General features: G+C 48.7%; 1 protein-coding gene and 1 long non-coding RNA gene across 4 annotated transcripts in view; one reads left to right on the forward strand and one right to left on the reverse strand.

Annotated features, from left to right (window-relative positions):
* Window positions 1-52: 52 nt before the first annotated feature.
* On the forward strand, window positions 53-20,125 carry LOC112632656. Its single transcript, XR_003121427.1, has 4 exons — window positions 53-202; window positions 9,145-9,222; window positions 11,557-11,658; window positions 19,720-20,125. It is a non-coding gene; the product is annotated as an uncharacterized LOC112632656 (long non-coding RNA).
* Window positions 14,871-21,266, reverse strand: part of ZNF341 (zinc finger protein 341) — a 60,577-nt gene continuing 54,181 nt past the window's right edge. For all 3 annotated transcript variants that reach the window (XM_025398453.1, XM_025398452.1, XM_025398454.1), the window contains 3 exons: window positions 18,479-18,590; window positions 17,542-17,612; window positions 14,871-16,146 (listed from right to left, as the gene is read on the reverse strand). In XM_025398453.1, the coding sequence (XP_025254238.1) occupies window positions 15,617-16,146; window positions 17,542-17,612; window positions 18,479-18,590 (713 nt within the window). In that variant the 3' untranslated portion in view covers window positions 14,871-15,616. The remainder of the gene's footprint in view (window positions 16,147-17,541; window positions 17,613-18,478; window positions 18,591-21,266) is intronic.

Here is a 21,266-nt window from a genome sequence, read left to right on the forward strand (position 1 = left end):
CGGTGGGCAACGCGCCGGCCGCACCTCAAATCTAATGGAGGGAAGCGCGCTGCATGCCGGGAGGCTATAGTCTTCCGGCTTCAGGCGCTCCCCGGCGCGTCTTTTTGGTCTAGCTGGGGTCAAAGGGCGTGTGGCATGGTGGGAAATGTAGTCTTCTTGGCCTGTGCTCTGTAGGAGTGGTATAACAGTAAGACAAATAACAGTAAGTGTGCAACACTGCTCAAAAATGTATTGCTAGAATGGGATACCGGTATGCTTGAACTTTACATCATGTGAAGTTGTCTTAAAAGCGTGAAGGCAATAGTTGTTTTCAATTTCAACCTGTCAATTCTGTGGTCACAGAAGCAAAGCAGTATCTTCTTCAGTTAAGTACGGTAGTCTCCCCCTTGTCTGCGATTTTACTTTCAGCAGTTTCACTTGTCCAACTAAGGTCTGACAGTATTAAATAGAAAATTCCAGAAATAAAGAATTCATAAGTTTTTAATTTCCATTGACCTAATGAAATCTCATGCTATCCTGTTCCATCCTACCTGCGATGTGAATCATCCCTTTGTCCAACATACCTCTACCACCTGTTAGTCACTTACCAGCTTAGGAGTTATCAGATGGATTGTCACGGTGTTTCAGTGCTTTTTTTTTTTTTTTTTTTTTTTTTTTGAGACAGAGTCTCGCTCTGCCGCCCAGGCTGGAGTGCAGTGGCCGGATCTCAGCTCACTGCAAGCTCCGCCTCCTGGGTTTACGCCATTCTCCTGCCTCAGCCTCCCGAGTAGCTGGGACTACAGGCGCCCGCCACCTCGCCCAGCTAGTTTTTTGTATTTTTTAGTAGAGACGGGGTTTCACCGTGTTAGCCAGGATGGTCTCGATCTCCTAACCTCGTGATCCGCCCGTCTCGGCCTCCCAAAGTGCTGGGATTACAGGCTTGAGCCACCGCGCCCGGCCGTTTCAGTGCTTTCGTTCGAGTAACCCTCATTTTACTAAATAATGGCCTAAAGTGAAAGAGTAGTAACGCTGGCAGTTTGGATATGCCAAACTGAAGCTGTAAAGTGCTTCTTTTAAATGTAAGGATGGAAGTTCTCAGCTTAAGAAAAAAAAATCGTATGCTGAGCTTACTGGGATCTGCAGTAAGAACGAATCATCTAGCCCTGGAATTGCGAAAGACATACCCGAGACTGGGCAATCTACAAAGGAAAGAGGTTTAATTGGACTTATAGTTCCAAATGGCAGGGGAAGCCTCACAATCATGGCAGAAGGCAAGGAGGAGTAAATGCCGTCTTACATGGATGGCAGCAGGCAAAGAGACAATGAGAGCCAAGCAAAAGGGGTGTCTCCTCATAAAATCATCAGATCTCATGAGACTTATTCACTACCACAAGAACAGTATGGGAGAAACTGCTGCCATGATTTAATTATCTCCTACCAGGTCCCTCCCACAACAGTGGGAATTATGGGAGATATAATTCAAGATGAGATTTGAGTGGGGACACAGCCAAACTATATCAAGTACCAACTACAAGCAATCAGTGTTAGTCACCTGGACCTCTGGGTTGAAAAGAATTTTGAGGCTGCATCAGAAATTCTTGTAAAAAAAGTGCCAAGATTGGCCTGGCATGGCGGCTCGCACCTGTAATCTCAGCATTTTGGGAGGCCAAGATGGGAAGACTGCTTGAACCCAGGAGTTTGAGACCAGCCTGGGCAACATAGGGAGACCCAGTCTCAAGAAATAATTAAAAATTACCTGGACATGGTGGCACACACCTATGGTCCCAGCTATTCAAGAGGCTGAGGCAGGAGGATCACTTGAGCCCGGGAAGTTGAGGCTGCAGTGAGCTGTGAACATGCAACTGCACTCCAGCCTGGGTGACAGAGTGAGATGCTGTCTCAAAAAAAAAAAGAAAAAAAAAAGTGCTCAAGATGGATTTGTGATGTCTACCCAGGGTATGGGATGGGGAGTGGTGACACGTGGGCACAGTAGCTGCCATCTTGGCTGAGAATTCAGCTGCCACGATAGAGATTCACAGAGTGGACTGGCTCAGTACTGGAGAGCCCTGGGCTTTGCTGGTCTTGATTTTTCTGGTCTCTCAGACAAATGCACAGCCTTTTCAAACTCTGACCAACTCGTATTAACTTATTCAAAACTGTGTGAAAAAGAATGAGCCACTGGTACATGCAAGAATTTGGATGACTCACAGATATTATGCTGAGTGAAAGAAACCAGATACAAAAGCCTGTATGATTCCACATATACGAAGCTCAAAAACAGGCAAAACTAATCTGTGGTGTTAGGAATCAGAATAATGGTTACCTCCAGGGAGGTACAGACCAGGAAGAGGACCTTACGAGGTGCTAACAGGTTCAATAGCAGGATCCAGAGGTGTTCACATGGCTGTATACAAATTCATCAGTGTTTATACTTAAGATCAGTGCCCTTTACATATCTTATGTACTTTATTAAACATGTTACATTGGCTGGGCGCGGTGGCTCAAGCCTGTAGTCCCAGCACTTTGGGAGGCCGAGACGGGCGGATCACGAAGTCAGGAGATCGAGACCATCCTGGCTAACACGGTGAAATCCCGTCTCTACTAAAAAATACAAAAAACTAGCCGGGCGAGGTGGCGGATGCCTTTAGTCCCAGCTACTCGGGAGGCTGAGGCAGGAGAATGGCATAAACCCGGGAGGCGGAGCTTGCAGTGAGCTGAGATCCGGCCACTGCACTCCAGCCTGGGCCACCGAGCGAGACTCTGTCTCAAAAAAAAAAAAAATGTTACATTACAATTTAATAAAACATCTCTAGGCCAGGCATGGTGGCTCATGCCTGTAATCCCAGCACTTTGAGAGGCCAAGGTGGGTGGATCACTTGAGGTCAGGAGTTTGAGACCAGCCTGGCCAACATGGTGAAACCCCGAGTCTACTAAAAAAATGCAAAAATGAGCTGAGCATGGTGGCGCGCACCTGTATTCCCAGCCACTCGGGAGGCTGAGGTAGGAGAATCGCTTGAACCCAGGAGGTGGAGGTTGCAGTGAGCCGAGATCATGCCACTGCACTCCAGCCTGGGCAACATAGCAAGACTCCATCTCAAAAATAAGTAAATAAGTAAATAAATAACATCTCTAGCTGGGCATGGTGGCTCATGCCTGTAATCTCAGCACTCTGGGAAACCAAGGTGGGAGGATTGCTTGAGGCCACAGTTCAACACCATCCCAGGCAACATAGTGAGATCTCTTCTCTAGAAAAAAATTTAAAAATTAGCCGGGCATGGTGGTGCAAGCCTGTAGTCTGGGCTAGTTGGGAAGCTGAGGTGGAAAAATTGCTTGGGCCCAGGAGTTCAAAGCTACAGTGAGCTATGATGACACCACTGCACTCCAGCCTGGGCAACAGAGGGAGACCCTGTCTCAAAAAAAACCGAACAACAACAACAAAAAAAACACACACACACAAAATATCTCTAATAAGAGGAGCAACAGAAGAATAGTTTTTATTTATTTGCAAAGTGCCTTTGCACACAAAAATCCCATCTCATCTCCATCATCCCTCTAAGCCCCATGAAATAAGCATTACTATCCACCTCCATTTTACAGTTGAGGAAACCGAGGCCCAAAGAAGTAGGAATTGACTAAAGTCACATGGTTAAAGATACCCAGCCATATATTTGTAAACTTCCTTGAAAGCATTAATTATGAAATAAAACCTTAATTATGAAACTTGGTCTCACATAATTACACCAAGTTAAATACAGAGGACTTTGCTGATTTTTAGTTGTAAAAAAGAGTTCATCCAACATCCTATCCTGATTAAACAAAAAAACAAACCTGAAACACTCAGCCAACTAGGAAGAGGAGAGAACATCTCAACCTGGTAAGAGGCATCTGTGCAAAACCCACAGCTAACATCATACTTAATGGTGAAGACAAAGGCCGAAAGCTTTCCCCCTAAGATCAGGAATAAGATAAGGATGCCTACTCTCATCACTTCCAATCAACATTATACTGAAAGTTCTTGCCAGGGCAATTAAGCAAGAAAAATAAATAAAAAGGCATCCAGATTGGAAAACCAGAGGTAAAACTATTTATATTTGCAGATGACATGATCTCATATAGAGAAAAACCTAAAGAATACACAGAAAGCTATTAGAACTAAAAATGAGTTCAGCACAGTTCAACAATATCAATACACAAAAATCAGTTGTATTTCTGTACATTAGCAATGAGCAATATGAAAATGATATTAAGAATCTTTTCCATTTACAATAGCCTCAAAAATAATAAAACATTTAGCAATAAATTTAACCACGGAAAGGAAAGGCTTGTCCTCTGAAAAGTACCAAACCTTGTTGAAAGAAATTAAGGAAGACCTAAATAAATGGAAAGACATTCCATCTGCATGGATTAGAGGACTTCATTGTTAAGATAGCAACACTCTCCAAATTGCTCAACAGATTCAATACAAGCCTTTCAAAATCTGAGCTGCATTTTTTGCAGAAATGGACAAGTTTATCCCACACCTCATATGGAATTGCAAGAGACCCTGAATAGTCAAAACAGTATTCAAAAAGAAAAATAAAGTTGGCAGATTCACATGTCCTGATTTCAAAACTTACTACAAAGCTACAATAATCAAAGATGTTTATCGATCAGTTGAATAGAATTGAGAGTACAGGCCGGGCGCGGTGGCTCAAGCCTGTAATCCCAGCACTTTGGGAGGCCGAGACGGGCAGATCACGAGGTCAGGAGATCAAGACCATCCTGGCTAACCCGGTGAAACCCCGTCTCTACCAAAAAATACAAAAACTAGCCGGGCAAGGTGGCGGGCGCCTGTAGTACCAGCTACTTGGGAGGCTGAGGCAGGAGAATGGTGTAAACCCGGGAGGCAGAACTTGCAGTGAGCTGAGATCCGGCCACTGCACTCCCGCCTGGGCGACAGAGCGAGACTCCGTCTCAAAAAAAAGAAAAAAAAAAAAAAAGAATTGAGAGTACAAAAATAAACCTATACATCTATAGTCAATTTATTTTCAACAAGTGTGCTAAGACCATTAAATAGGGGATGCATAGTCTTTTCAACAAGTGGTGCTAGGACAGCTGGGTATCCAAATGCAAAGGAATGAGGCCAGGTCCTGTGGCTCATGCCTGTAATCCCAGCACTTTGGGAGGCCAAGGCAGGAGGATTGCAGGAGCCCAGGAGTTTAAGACCAGCCTAGGTAACATAGTAACACCCCAGTTCTGAAAAAAAAAAAAAAAAGAATAATAAATAAAATTAGCCAGGCATGGTGGTGTGTGCCTGCAGTCTCAGTTACTCAGGAGGCTAAGGTGGAACAATCACTTGAGCCCAGGAGTTCAAGGCTGCAGTGAGCTGTGATTTCATCACTCCACTGCAGCCTGGGTGACAAAGTGAGACCCTGTCACCCAGGCTGACCCTATATGAAATGTTCAAAATAGTCAAATGCATAGAGATAGAAAGCAGATTAGTGGTTGCCAGGATCCAGAGAGGGGGGAAAAGGAGAATGACTGCTTAATGGGTACAGGGTTTCTTTTTGGGATGATGAAAATGTTATGTAACTAGATTATGATGATGGTTACACAATATTGTGAATGTACTAAAAAGTGCTGAGTGTATACTTTAATTAAAATGGTGGGTTTTTTTTTTGTTTTGTTTTTGTTTTTTGTAGCTGGAGTCTCACTCTATTGCCCAGGCTAGAGTGGAGTGGTGCAATCCTGGCTCAATGCAACCTCTGCCTCCCAGGCTCAAGCAATTATCCTGCCTCAGCCTCCTGAGTAGCTGAGATTACAGGCACTGCCATCATACCTGGCTAATTTTTTGCATTTTTAGTAGAGATGGGGTTTCACTGTGTTGGCCAGGGTGGTCTCGAACTCCTGACCTCAGGTGATCCACCCGCCTCAGCCCCCCAAAGTGCTGGGATTACAGGCATCAGCCACCACACCCGGCCAAAATGGTCAATTTTATGTCATGTGAATTTTATCTCAATTTCTATTTTTATTGTTTGAGACAGAGTCTCGCTTTGTTGCCCAGACTGGAGTGCAGTGGCGCAGTCTCAGCTCACTGCAACCTCCACCACCCAGTTTCAAGCACCCACCACTATACCCGGCTAATTTTTGTATTTTCAGTGGAGACAGGGTTTCACCATTTTGGCCAGGCTGGTCTCAAACTCTCAAACTCCTGATCTCAGGTGATCTGCCTACATCCGCCTCCCAAAATTTTGGATTACAGGCTACAACCACCATGCCCGGCCTTATCTCAATTTTTTTTTTTTTTTTTTTTGAGACAGTTTCACTCTTGTCACCTACGCTGGAGTGCAATGGTGCGATCTCGGCTCACCACAACCTCCGCCTCCCGGGTCCCGGTTCAAGCAGTTCTCCTGCCTCAGCCTCCAGAGTAGCTGAGATTACAGGCATGTGCCACCACACCCAGCTAATTTTTGTATTTTTTTTTTTTTTTTTTTTTTTATTGGGATGGGGTCTTCCTCTGTCGCCCAGGCTGGAGTGCTGTGGCCGGATCTCAGCTCACTGCAAGCTCCGCCTCCCGGGTTTACGCCATTCTCCTGCCTCAGCCTCCCGAGTAGCTGGGACTACAGGCGCCCGCCACCTCGCCCGGCTATTTTTTTGTATTTTTTAGTAGAGACGGGGTTTCACCGTGTTAGCCAGGATGGTCTCGATCTCCTGACCTCGTGATCCACCCGTCTCGGCCTCCCAAAGTGCTGGGATTACAGGCTTGAGCCACCGCGCCCGGCCAATTTTTGTATTTTTAGTAGAGACGGGGTTTCACCATGTTGGCCAGGCTGGTCTCAAACTCCTGACCTCGTGATACGCCCGCCTCAGCCTCCCAAAGTGTTGGGATTACAGGCGTGAGCCACCGCACCCGGCCCCTTATCTCAATTTTTAAAAGTGCGTTGAAGTAATGAAGAGGGAACATGTTTTGATGCCTACCACACAAACCTAGATTAGAAGTGGGGCTCTGCCATTCAGCCATGTGCTTTACCTGCCTTGGTTTTCCTATCCGAGAAACAGAAATAACACTATATTCCTCACCAGGCCATTCTGATGACTCAGTGACAACACAGACAAAGGCCTTAGCACAGAATATGTATTCAACCAATATTTATGAAATAATAACCACAGGAATAATAATCATTAACATCCATGGAACCCTCACTCCGACAGACAGCTTACATAGAATATCTCATTTATTTTTTTATTTTTATTTTATTTTATTTTTTGAGACAGGGTCTCACTCTGTCACCCAGGCTGGAGTGCAGTGGCACGATCATGGCTCACTGCAACCTCTGCCTCCCAGGCTCAAGCAATCCTCCCACCTCAGCCTCCCGAGTAGCTGTGACCACAGGTGTGTGCCACCACACCCAGCTAATTTTTGTATCTTTTATAGAGACAGGGTCTCCCTATGTTGCCCAGGCTGGTCCCAAACCCCTGGGCTCAAGTGATTCTCCCACCTTGGCCTCTCAAAGTGCTGGGATTACAGGTGTAAGCCATCACGCCCAGCCAGATTATCTCATTTAATCATCCAACTATAGTTATATGAGGCAGGTACAGATTACAGCTGAGGAAACAGAAGCTTGGAGAGGTTGAATAACTTGCCGAAGATCACACCATTATTGAGTGGTCTGGTTGGCACTTGAACCGTGAGAAAATAACAGAGAATCTTCACTCAGCACTTTATGCTAAGCCAGATACTGAGTCGAGGATTTTACATGCATTACCTCATTTAGCCCACACAACAACTATATGAGGTAGGCTTTATTGTTCCCATTTTATACGTTAACAGAGGTTGGACAGCTTGCCTAAGATCACACACTTGTAGGTGGCAGAGCTGGGATTCTTACTATAAATGCAACCCATTTAGCCACTGTACTATTCTGCCTACATGCCAATGAATGAATGAACAGACATTCACACATACAAACAGGTAAATAAATAAAGTGTGGTGGGCCTGGGAGCAGGTCTGACCTCCCAGGGGAGTGGGGCAAAGTAAGCAATGGGGGCAGGAAAGGCCTGGCCCAGCAGAACTTGAGGGGTTAAGGGAGGAGTGAGGGGGAGGCGGGTGAGATTGTTGACCCTGAAAGGACCCTACACTCATGCTAATGGTGGGTTACAGGGCCTACTCCATACCTATTTGTCTGACCACATGCAGGCCATGCAGCAGGCCCTAGACGGCCACACAGGCTCTAGTCAATGACCGTGACTCCTGGACTTTACCCCAGGGAAACCCACATCCTCACCCAGGCCCAGGCCCAAGGCATAGGTAGACTAGAAGTCTCCCTGCACGAGGATGGAAAAGTACACATCCAATCCCTTAGAATGTCCTGTTGGCTCTACCCTCAAAATATATCCAGAACCCTATCATTTCTTACCATCTTCATTGCTGTCACTCTGGTCAAAAGTACCTGCACTATTGCAGTAGCCTCCTGGTGGGCAGGATAATGGTCCTTCAAAGACGTCCATGTCCTCATCCCCAGAATCTCCTTAAATGGACTTTGCAGAAATGTTAAGGAGCTTGAAATGGTCGGGCACAGTGGCTCACACCTGTAATCCCAGCACTTTGGGAGGCCGAGGTGGGCAGATCACGAGGTCAGGAGATCGAGACCATCCTGGCCAACATGGCAAAACCCCGTCTTTACTAAAAATACAAAAAATTAGCCAGGCATGGTGGTGTGTGCCTGTAGTCCCAGCTACTCAGGAGGCTGAGGCAGGAGAATGGGGTGAACCCAGGAGGCAGAGCTTGCAGTGAGCCAAGATAGTGCCACTGCACTCCAACCTGGGCGACCGAGTGAGACTCCATCTCAAAAAAAAAAGGAGCTTGAAATGATGAGATTATTCTGGATTATCCAGCTGGCCTCAACGTAATCACAAAACAGAAGCAAAAGGTTTCAGAGTCAGAGACTGGTAGGATGCTGCCCTTCTGGCTTTGAATGGAGAAAGGGGCCACAAGCCAAGGAATGCAGGTGGTTTCTAGAAACCGGAAAAGACAATGGAACAGATTCTCCCCTAGAGCTTCCAGAAGGACACAGCCCTGCCAACCACTTGATTTTAGTCCAGTGAGAACCATATCAGACTTCTGACCTCCAGAGTGGTAAGATCTGTGTTGGTTTAAACCACTAAGTTTCTGGTTCTTTATTACAGAAGCAAGAGGAACCTAATACTCTTCCCCATTGGCCTTCCTGTCTCCATCTTTATTCCTTCCAGTTCATTCTCTACATGGTAAGCAGAGGTATCCTTTAAAAAATATGTGTTTGACCGGGCACAGTGGCTCATCCATATAATCCCAGCACTTTGGGAGGCCAAGGCGGGTGGATCACTTGAGGCCAGGAGTTCAAGACCAGCCTGGGTAACATGGTGAAACCCCTCTCTACTAAAAATACAAAAATTAGCCAGGCATGGTGGTACACACCTGTAGTCTCAGGAGGCAGAGGCATGAGAATCGCTTGAACCTGGGAGTTGGAGGTTGCAGTGAGCCGAGATCATGCCACTGCACTCCAGCCTGGGTAACAGAGACAGACTCTGTCTCAGGAAAAAAAACCAAAACATATATATATATATATATTTTTTGACATCTGACATATATACACACACACACACACATATATATACACACACATATACACATATATACATATGTTTTGACATTGGACATATATACGTATGTCAGATCCAGTCACTGAATGCTCACAATCCTCCAATGGCTTTCCACGTCCCTCAAGTAAAACCCAAAGTCCTTTCAATGTCCCTCAAGTCCCTACATGATGTCATGGTTTTCCCGTCACCTCCTTGCCCTCCTCCTTTCCAGTGCCTCACTCCAACCACACTGGCCTCTCTACTCTTCCTCAAACACACCAGCAACCCCCAAACTCTCAAAACCTCTACTCACCTCTACTTTTTTTCCTTCTCTGTAATACTCGTCACCTCCTAACATCTATAACTTACTTATTTACTTTGTTGTTTATCTTCTGCTTCCTTCACAACGGATCTCCACAAATAATTGTTTTGCTCATGATGTATCATTGAAGAACTATGCCTGGCACATAGTAGGTACTTAAGAAATATTTGTTCCATGAATAAATAAGTGGACTGAGGAAGCAGTGACCTGGGAAGCAGCCTTGCCTTGATGAGACTTTGGACAAGACCTTTTCCCTCCCTGGGACTGTTTATTCTCTGTGATTCTTCAAAGGAACCAAGGCCCTAAAAGTTCGGCCTTGGCCTCCTGCCTCTGGGTTCTGTGCCTAAGCCTACCCGAGGCACCCTCAGCTAGTAAGAGGTCACTCCCAGTCCTTAGGTGAAACCTGCTCACCTCCCTGATCACCACCCTTCAGGCCCTGAAAGCTTTGTGTGTGGGGGGTCACTTGCTGGCAGCCTTGGGGGTTGGGAGCACCAGTAGCTGCCACCTCCACTCCTTCTTCCCTAAGGGAGACAAAACTAGTCCAGCCAGTTCTCCTGGGTCACAGGGACACCTGCTCTGTTGCCGGAGACTTCCAAGCCACCTGCATTAGTCATCTGGCCCAGATATTCTCTGCTCCGTCTTTGAACAAAGGAAAATATCCTTTTATATCAGACATTACTTCCCTGGAGTCTGGGCCAGTCCTATCTCAGCCTACATGACAGATTCCCCCTTGGCCTCCCTGGGGTGAGAGGAGGGGGTGGGTAAAGTGGGCCTTCTTCTCTCAAAGTACTGTTGTTTATTCACTCGACAAATATTGATCGAACAATTCCTGGGAAGGTCTAAGCACTGTAGATATATCAGGAACAAAACAGACAAAAGTCGATGCCTTTGTGGACCTTTTGTTTCTAATGAGGACAACAGACAATAAACAAATGTCTAATATAATGTCAAGGGTGATGAATAAAAATAAAATAGGGTAAGGAATTCGAGAATGATGGAGGTGGGGCTATGTTAGACAGATTGGCCAAGGAAAACTATCAGAGGAAATGAGTGTTTTTGGTTTTTGATTTTTTTTTTTTTTTTTTGAGATGGAGTCTCACTTTGTTGCCTGGGCTGGAGTGCAGTGGCATGATCTCAGCTCACTGCAACCTTTACCTCCCTGGTTCAACTGGTTCTCTAGCCTCAGCCTCCCGAGTAGCTGGGATTACACACACGCACCAGCATGCCCGGCTAATTTTTTGTATTTCTTAGTAGAGACGGGGTTTTGCCACGTTGGCCAGGTTGGTCTCGATCTCCTGACCTTGTGATCTGCCCACCTCGGCCTCCCAAAGTGCTGGGATTACAGGTGTGAGCCACCACGCCTGGCCCAAATGTCCCAATTTTTTACATTTTCTAATTGCTTCTGGAGTAGAGGAGCATAGTCGATTTGTATATATTGATCTTGCTACTATTTCAGCACCCTTGCTATTATCTCACCCTTTCCAATCCTGATACTATTTATTTCTTTTTCTTGCTCTATTATTCTGGCCAGGCCTCTAATGTAATATTGGAGTCATAACAGCATAACATCCTTGTGTCATTCCTGACGTGTAGCATCTCACATTTCACCACTGCAGTATATTTTAAATTTGTTGTTAAATGTTGGCTCACTTTTTCAGACACTGTGAATGCCAAACTGTCTGGAGGCTGCCATGAGCGGCAATTTGTGATCTCTGCTTTACCTGAATTATTTCCCTGAATTGTGACATCAACCTCGCCACGTAGGTACTATTATTCTCCACACTGACACGAGGAAACTGAGGTTCAGAGAGGTGAAGTGACTTGCCATAGTCACACAGCTAGGAGGGGGCAGAGCCAGAATTCAAACCCAGCTCTGCTTGATACCAAAGACTGTAATCTTTCTCTTTTTCTTTTTTTTTGAGATGGACTTTTATTTATTTATTTTTTGATACAGAGTTTACTCTTACTCTGACACTCACATGTCCAGGAGTTTACTCTGTCACCCCGGCTGGAGTGCAATGGTGAGATCTTGGCTCACTGCAACCTCCGTCTCCTGGGTTCTAGAGATTCTCCTGCCTCGGCTTCCCAAGTAGCTGGGATTACAGGCAAGCGCAACCACGAATGGCTAATTTTTTGTATTTTTAGTAGAGATGGGGTTTTGCCATGTTGGCCAGGCTGGTCTCAAACTCCTGACCTCAGGTGATCCGCCCGTCTTGGCCTCTCAAAGGGCTAGGATTACAGGAGTCAGCCACCGCGCCGGGTCAAAGACTGTGATCTTTCCGGGGATAGAGTGAGACCCTGGATGCCTAGGCCAGCCCCTTTTTATGCTCCACTCTGTCCAGCATCTTGGAGTTCGGTGGCGGACCCTGGGGTCCTGGAGCAGCTATCACCAACTTTCTTATTTATTTATTTATTTATTTTGAGAAAGAGTCTTGCTCTGTCCCCCAAGCTGGAGTGTGGTGGCATGAACTCGGCTCACTTCAACCTCCGCCTCACGGATTCAAGAGATTCTCCTGCCTCAACCTCCCGAGTAGCTAGGACTACAGGTACGTGCCATCACGCCTGGCTAATTTTTTGTGTTTTTAGTAGAGATGGAGGTTCACCATGTTAGCCAGGATGGTCTCAATCTCCTGTCCTTGTGATCTGCCCACCTCGGCCTCTCAAAGTGCTGGGATTTGTCACCAACTTTCTGTTAAACATTATAGCTGATCTTGGTATGTCCTTATCTGTGGCCTGGCTCTGCTACCTCCCTGCTGTGTAACTTCGGGTTGCTTAGCCTTAATGTTCCTGTTGCCTCATCTCAGCTGCAAAATGGGCTTAAAAGTAGCGCCTCCATTGAAGTGCTGGGGATGGTGCCAGGCATTTGATAACTAATAAATGTAAGTTCTTGTGATTACCAGTAGACATGTATGCCTGTGTACACTGACAGGAAGAAGCAATAGAAAAACCACTTAAATAGGAAGAAGTTGTCATTTTTTTTTTTTGAGACGGAGTTTCATTCTTGTCACCCAGGCTGGAGTGCAATGGCACGATCTCAGTTCACTGCAACCTCCGCCTCCCAGGTTCAAGTGATTCTCCTGCCTCAGCTTCCTAAGTAGCTGAGATTACAGACATGTGCCACCACGCCCAGCTAATTTTTTTGTATTATTAGTAGAGACGGGGTTTCACCATGTTGGCCAGGCTAGTCTCGAACTCCTGACCTCGGGTGATCTATCTGCCCCGGCCTCCCAAAGTGCTGGGATTATAGGTGTGAACCACCACACCCGGCTGAAGATGTCATTCTTCACATTTCTTTCAATGCCATTGTACAATTTTTTTAAATGTTCACTGTCTCCCATGACTCCTTCATTATGTGGAGAATAAAGTCCAGATTCCTTAACCCATATCTAAGTCCCTCTCTGATTCATCAACCCACACTTCAATCGCAGAAAGTGGCTAAGAACCCATGGAGGCAGGCTGCCCCAGCTTGAGTCCCAGCTCTGCAGCTTTCCTGGCTGTGTGAGCTTGGGTAAGGAAGTTTGCCCCTCTGGGCCTGGGTTTTCTCAGCTGTAAAATACGGAAAGTAACAGCACTCACATGACAGGCTGAGGCGACGTGACTGTAAATAGCCTGGCACAGTGTTCCTCGTGTGGAGAAGCTGGAAGCATCAGCCATGATCATTACCCACCTACTCCTCCGAGACCTCTGGTCATCCTGGAACATCCGCCGGCCCCAGAACATAGCAGGCCCAGCGCTGTCCCACCCCAAGGTGTTTGTGCATGCCCTGCTCTCACACGGCACACCTTCCCCTATCCATCCACCCATCAAAGCACCCCAGGCCAAGGCCCAGCTCCAGGGGCATCCCCTCTGACTTCCTGTCCCCACCAGTCCCCCTTGGGCCTTTGTGCAGGCCGGTACACTTTCACACCTCACCCCCATCAACTCTGTCCCTCCTGCCGCCTCACACCCTTCCTGAGGACGTGGGAAGCTGGGCCTGGCTCTGGGCTCCAGCCCTGAGTTCCAACACAGATGACTGAGGGATCTGCCAGCCTTCAAAACAATTCAGTCATCAAATGGAGTTGACAGCCCAGAAGGGTGGCTGTGAAGATAAACAGAAAACACTAGTCAAAGGCCCTTTTCTCTTCCCGCCTCCTCATGAGCCCAATCCACCTCCCACCTGGACCAGCTGAGGGGGAGGAGGAAGCACTGGACGTGGGGACACTGACGGCCTCCAGATGCCCACGCAAGAGGAATTTCTGATCTTGATTACAACGGATTTGGAGGTGGCTAACAATCCCGAATTCCCACAAGTAAGTACAAACCCTGACCCCCGTGGGGTGTTGTCCTGGACCGTTTTCTGTGGATGGGTGTTCCCAATTTCCTTTTTTTTTAAAATCTTTGAGACAGGGTCTTGCTCAGTTGCCCAGGCTGGAATGCAGTGGCACAATCTCAGCTCACTGCAGCCTCGACCTGCTGGGCTCAAGTGATCCTCCCACATCAGCCTCCTGCATATCTGGGACTACAGGCACCGGCCACCACGCCTAGCTAATTTTTTTCTTTTTTTTTTTGAGACAGGGTCTCACACTGTCTCCCAGGCTGGAGTACAGTGGCACGATCTCAGCTCACTGTAACCTCTGTCTCCTGGGTTCAAGTGATTCTCCTGCCTCAGCCTCTCAAGTAGCTGGGAATACAGGCGTGCGCCACCACACCTGGCTAATTTTTGTATTTTTAGTAGAGACAGGGTTTCGCCATGTTAGCCAGGCTGGTCTCAAACTCCTGACCTCAGGTGATCCGCCCATCTTGGCCTCCCAAAGTGCTGGGATTACAGGCATGAGCTGCTGTGCCCAGCCTTGCTTCCCTCATCACCTCTCCAGGGCTCCCTGTGTGAGGGGCCCAGGACCCCTCAGCCACCACAAGCTGCAGATGGGAGTGCTGCCACCTAGGGGCAAAGAACGAAACTGCCACAGCTTGGCCCATGCCACCCGGACACATATTATGACAAAAACATTTATTGAGCACTTTCTGCGTGCCAGGCACCATGCCGAGCCCCTGGCGCACTTCATCACACTGGATCCCCAGGACAACCCTATGAGGTAGTAGTATCGTAAGCCCCATTGTACAGATGAGGAACATGGGGCTCAGAGAGGTGAAGTGACTTGCCCAAGGTCACACAGCAAATGCATGGCAACTCTTGGATTTGAAGCCAGATCGGTCTCATAGCTGCAGTCTAACTCTCACACCTGAGTGCCTCCTAAAAGCTACATCACAGAGCTGTCTGAGGACACTGTGGGGAACCGTCTGTGAAAAGGTCCAACACATAAACTCCGAAGAGTTTATGGCAGGCCTCCTGAAGAACAGCGGACTAGAGGCCACCCAGAGGCAGCCTGGAGGCAGAGTGGGGAGGAACGCCTAGTCTTCCCTCCCAGGGGCCCCAACCACCAGCCTAGACTAGCGAGACTCTGGGCTGCTCAGGTTTCAGCCATTTCTCTCCTGCCGCTGTGGCTCTGCCCAGAAACCGTAGGCAGCCCTGCCCCCGACCCTAGAATGTTGCAGGGTTTTCCAGCAGGAGAAGGGACACAGGAGGGCGACCATGGGCCAGGGTTTCTGAATGACATTCAGCAGGATTTCTGCCAATGGCTCAATGGCTCACTTCCACTGGTAAGGATCAGCAGTCTGCCCCCAGGGCCCTGGACCCAAACAGGAGCATCAGGCCTGCCCAGGAAACACACCTGAGGTTCATCACTCCGAGGCCTGGATGTAGACAGGCACAGCGAGCATGGTACATGGGCCCTCGGCCCCAGCCTGCAGCTCCGCCAGAGCCAGGTTGGAGCCCAGCCCCTCAGTGTGTCCAGGTACCACCAGCTCAGGTTCCGCGCCCACCGCACCACCCACAACGATGGACAGCACGGCGTCCGGCTCTGCGAAGGGCGGCTTGCCAGGGACAGCCTCGGGCACCAGCCCGGCCCCTGCGTCCTTCAGCTCCTCCAGCCCCAGCGGGTCAGGCAAGGGGGTCACCACCTTGCGCCCACCACTGCCGCCACTGCGGGGGGCTGCCCTCCTCTGGGGGGGGCGCCGGGTTTGCAGGTCCTTGTCCTTTTGGGGGCCGAGACGACAGCGGTGATCTTTGAGGTATTTGTGGCGGGAAAAGCCCTTGGCGCAGCCAGCACAGCGGAACTTGTAGTTGCCCGTGTGGGCACGCTGGTGCTCGGCGAGGTGGGCACGGCGGCTGAAGGACTTGCTGCACAGGGCACATTTGTGGAGCTTCATGCCTGGAGGGCAAGGGAAAGTCAGTGAGAAGCATCCAGACCTTCACCCTGCAACGGTGCCTTGCACTGGGAATAAAATCCAGGCTCTTACCCCACCAGTGCCTGTGTGATCTGGCCCCAGCTCTTTCCACCCTCGTCGTCTGCCTTCTCCCAGCCACTCTCTGTGCCAGCCACACTCGCTCTCCTCAGAGATGCCACGCTGGCTCCTGCCTCTGTGCCTTTGTACTTGCCATTCTCCTCTGCCTGGAACAGCCGCTCACTCCCTGCACCTTGGCTTGCTTTGCCAGGTCATCTCAGGCTCAGGGAGGGGCAGTGATGCCTGAGGCCACCCACAGGAACGTGGCAGCACCAAGACTCCAACCCATTCTATGTGTCCAAGTCACTGACCTACTCTCCCAGTTTTCACACTTTCTTTAGTGACTGACTTCTTTCTGGAAATCTTCTCAAACAGGGGAGACTTTACCCCCTAGGGGACTCAGCAATGCCTAGAGACATTTTTGATTGTCACAGCTGCGGGGGGGATGCCACTGACACCCAGTGGAGAGGCCAGGGATGCTGCTAAACATCCTACAGGACACAGGACAGCCCCCAGGACAAAATTATCTAGCTCAGACCAGGCGCCGGTGGTCACACCTGTAATCCCAGCACTTTGGGAGACTGAGGTGGGCAGATCACTTGAGGTCAGGAGTTCAAGACCAGCCTGGCCAACATGGTGAAAACCCCATCTCTATTAAAAATACAAAAAGTAGCTGGGCGTGGTGGCAGGCACCTGTAATCCCAGCTACTTGGGAGGCTGAGGCAAGAGAATCACTTGAACCTTGGAGGCAGAGATTGCAATGAGCTGAGATCACACCACTGCACTCCACCTGGGTGCCGGAGTGAGGCTCTGTCTCAAAAAAAAAAAAAAAAAAAAATTATCTGGCCCAAAATGTCAGTGGTGCCAGGGTTGAAGAACCTTGTTCTAGACCTCGGCTGGCATGTGGAAAGCCAGCCAGTCTGCTCTGAGGAGTTGCTGAGAAACTGAGGAGTGACTTGAAGACCCCTGCCCTGCCTTATCAAGGAAGCTTCCTGGCCATGTCTTGGACCCGCCTAGAATCTGATTCCCTCCACACCTGGTCCACACCTCTATCACACTGGGCACTGCTCTGACTGAGTCATCTCTGCTCAGGTCAGCTTCCTCCTTGGACTGGGGGACTGTGTCTGATTCATCTCTGTTCATCCTAAAGTCCCTAATACAGGCCTGGCTCATAGCCCACATAAGTGCAAGTGCTGGCTGGAATGTGCCAGGCAGGGAAAACAAGCCTCACGGGATATGTCTGCTCTTTCTCCTCCTGGCGGGTCTATCCCAGTGAACTAGAGCTGAACCAGACCCTCCTGGCAGGCCCAAGAGCCACTTACCAGAGTGGGAGAGGATGTGGGCCTTCAGCTTGTCTGGCCGGTTGAACTCCTTACTGCAGCCTGTGTGTGTCCTAAAACCCAAAGCCACCGGTCAGGGGGAGTTCACTAAGCTTAGGATGCTCTTGCTGGCCCCTCCGCTAGCCCTGGGCACAAGGGACAGCCTTGTCTACCCTAAGGGCTGGGCAAGGAGGTAGGGTGGGGAGTGAGGTAGACGGGGCCCAGGACAGGATAAAAGGAGAGAGGCTTGGCCGGGCACAGTGGCTCACGCCTGTAATCCCAGCACTTTGGGAGGCCAAGGTGGATGGATCACTTGTGGTCAGGAGCTCAAGACTAGCCTGGGCAACATGACGAAACTCCATCTCTACTAAAAATACAAAAATTAGCCAGGTGTGGTAGCAGGCGCCTGTAATCCCAGCTACTTGGGAAGCTGAGGCAAGAGAATTGCTTAAACCCAGGAGGCAGAGGTTGCAGTGAGCCAAGATCATACCACTGCACTCCAGCCTGGGTGACAGAGTGAGACCCTGTCTCAAAAAAAAAAAAAAAAAAAAAAGGCCAGGCGCAGTGGCTCACGCCTGTAATCCCCGCACTTTAGGAGGCCAAGGTGGGCGGATCACAAGGTCAGGAGATCGAGACCACGGTGAAACCCCGTCTCTACTAAAAATACAAAACATCAGCTGGCGCGGTGGCGGGCGTCTATAGTCCCAGCTACTCAGGAGGCTGAGGCTGGAGAATGGCGTGAACCCGGGAGGCGGAGCTTCCAGTGAGCTGAGATCGCGCCACTGCACTCCAGCCTGGGCGACAGAGCGAGACTCCGTCTCAAAAAAAAAAAAAAAAAGGAGAGGCCTGTCCTCAGGCCTGACATCTGTCCCACACTCCCGGGCAGCACCCCTGGAGAATCTGCCCCACTACCCGCCCCTGCATGGCAGTCTCTACTCACGAGAAAGGGCATTTGTATTTCTTGAAGGGCTCGTGGATCAACATGTGTCTCTTCAGTTTGTCCTTGCGGTTGAACGCAGACTCGCACACTGAGCATTTGTAGGGCTTCTCGCCTGCAGCAGACACAGACAGGGAGAGCCAGCACTCGCCAGGAGTCGGAATCCAGGGCACAAGAGTCCCCGCTGGGCCCCTCAGGGGAGCAGCTCCTCTAGGGAGGTGGCCAGGGGAGAAAATAGCCTCTCTCATTCTTCAGTGGCTTTGTTTTGCCAGGGACAAGACAGGGCTATTTTGATAGGATGCTCAGGAGAGGCCTCTCTGATGAGGCCATGCATGAGGAGAGACCTCAGGTCATCAGGGAGGTGGTCCAGGCAGCAGGGAAAGCAGGTACAAAGGCCCTAAGGCAGGAGCGCATTTGGCGGTGCTGATGAACAACAGTTCTGGTGTGGCCAGAGAACAAGGCAGAAGGTGAGGGCAGTGAGCCAGCCAGGCCCACAAGGGAGGACCTGGGAGGCGGAGCTAAGGACTTGTTTTTTGTGGTTTTTTTTTTGTTTTTTTTTTTTTGAGACAGAGCCTTGCTCTGTCACCCAGGCTGGAGTGCAGTGGCGAGATTTCAGATGAGTCACTGCAACCTCTGCCTCCTGGCTTCAAGCAATCCTCCCAACTCAGCCTCCTGAGTAGATGGGATTACAGGTGTGTGCCACCATACCCAGCTAATTATTGTATTTTTAATAGAGATGGGGTTTCACCATGTCGACCAGGCTGGTCTCAAACTCCTGACCTCAAGTGATCCACTCGCCTCAGCCTCCCAAAGTGCTGGGATTACAGGCATGAGCCACCGCGCCCTGCCAGGACTTTGGCTTTTACTCTGAGGCAGAAGAGAAGCCACCAGAAGGTCTGAGCAGCACAGGGATGGGCTTTGATGTAAGCTTTTAACCGGCTCCCTCTGGCTGCGTGTGGAGAGCAGACTGAGGGGGTGAGGGTGGAGGTGAGGATAACCAGGAAGTGGCCCAGGACAGCCATGTTGGAAAGGCAGAATCGGCAGCCCTTGCCACTGGATTGGCTGTGGCTGTGAGAGGAGGAGGGGAGTCAAGGATGAATCTGAGGCGTGGCCTGAGTAGCAAGGTGGCCTCATGGCATTTATGGCAATGGGGTCCACCCTGGGGGATGAGGAATCACACCTTATCTAACTGAATCCTTCCAACAAATCAGGAGGCACCGACTCCCATCATCCTCATTTCACAGATGAGAAAGAAGACTGAAGTTCAGAGAGGTGAAGGGACTGGCTCAGGGGCTACCCCTATGGTTGGGGGAGCTAAGATTCCAGCCCAGCAGCATGATCCAGAGCCCATCTGAGCTACCCCAGATCTTCCTGCTGTTAAACCTGTCCTGGGGCAGCTTTCGCCTGATGGGCTACCTGAGGAACCCACAGGAAATCAAGGGAGGTGCCTGCAAAGTTGCCGTGGGGTCACAGCCTGCCCTTTAGAAGGAGCTGTTTCTGGGCTGCTGTGACTTCCTGCCATTATTTCCTCTCTGTTCTCCCTCTGGAATGAATAAAGTACTTCTGAAAAAACATCAACCCAGTTGATACGGAAATGCTGGTCCCTACAATGGAATGCTCTGTGGTCATTAAAAAGATTAAAAAGGTCAATCTGTGTTTCCTGATCTAGAAAGATCTCCTGGACATATTGCTAGTGGGAAAAGAAAGCAGTAGAATAGCTTAACACAATCTCTTCTTTCATAGAAAAAAATATAATCCTTACTGGATATGTAAGCTCCAACAAAAAAAAAAGAAAGAAAGAAAGAAAAAATACAAACCGCATACCCCAAAAAAAGCCCTAGCCATGTGTCTCTGTAAATAAACTGAAGATGCAGGGAGAAAGATGGGGAGGTATAGGGAGAGGACAGACCAAAGTGTCAGTGGCAATTACAACTTGAAGGGGAAATGTAACATTTTACTTTATGTATTCCTATATTGCTTCCATTTTTATAATAACCATGTATTTGTGTGTGTGTGTGTGTGTGTTTGTTTTTGGTTTTGGTTTTTTTGGTTTTTTTTTTTTTTTGAGACAGAGTCTTGCCCTGTCGCCCAGGCTGGAGTGCAGTGGTTCGATCTTGGCTCACTGCAACCTCCACCTCCTGGGTTCAGGCAATTCTCCTGCCTCAGCCTCCCGAGTAGCTGGGATCGCAGGTGTGCACCACCACACTAGGCTAATTTTTGTATTTTTAGTAGAGATGGGGTTTCACCATGTTGGCCAGGCTGGTCTTGAACTCTTGATCTCAGGTGATCCACTCACCTTGGCCTTCCAAAGTGCTGGGATTACAGGTGTGAGTCACTGCACCTGGCAGCATGTATTACTTTTGAATAATAATTTTTAAAAGCCATAAAGTGCAACTTGGTAATATCAAACTTACAATGCATTACTTATTTTCCCTTCTTTATTGTGGAGAAATATACATAACAGAAAATTGACCATCTTAAGCTTCTTTTAAGTGTATAATTCAGTGGCACTAAGTACATTTGCACCATCATGCAACCATCACCACCATCTGTCTCTAGAATTTTTTCATCATCCCAAACTGAAACTCAGTATTACACATGCATTTTAACCTAGCATTTCCACTCCTAAGGATATACACTACAGATACACTTCCAAAAGGTTGCCAAGGGACCAACATAGCATTGTGTGTACAAACTAATAGCTGAAATGTAATTTAAGTGTTCATGCATAGGCTGGGCACGATGGCTCACGCCTGTAATCCCAGCACTTTGGGAGGCTGGGGCAGGGGAA

The sequence above is a fragment of the Theropithecus gelada genome, chromosome 10, assembly GCF_003255815.1.
Source record: "Theropithecus gelada isolate Dixy chromosome 10, Tgel_1.0, whole genome shotgun sequence".
In the NCBI taxonomy this organism is placed as follows: Eukaryota; Metazoa; Chordata; class Mammalia; order Primates; family Cercopithecidae; genus Theropithecus; species Theropithecus gelada.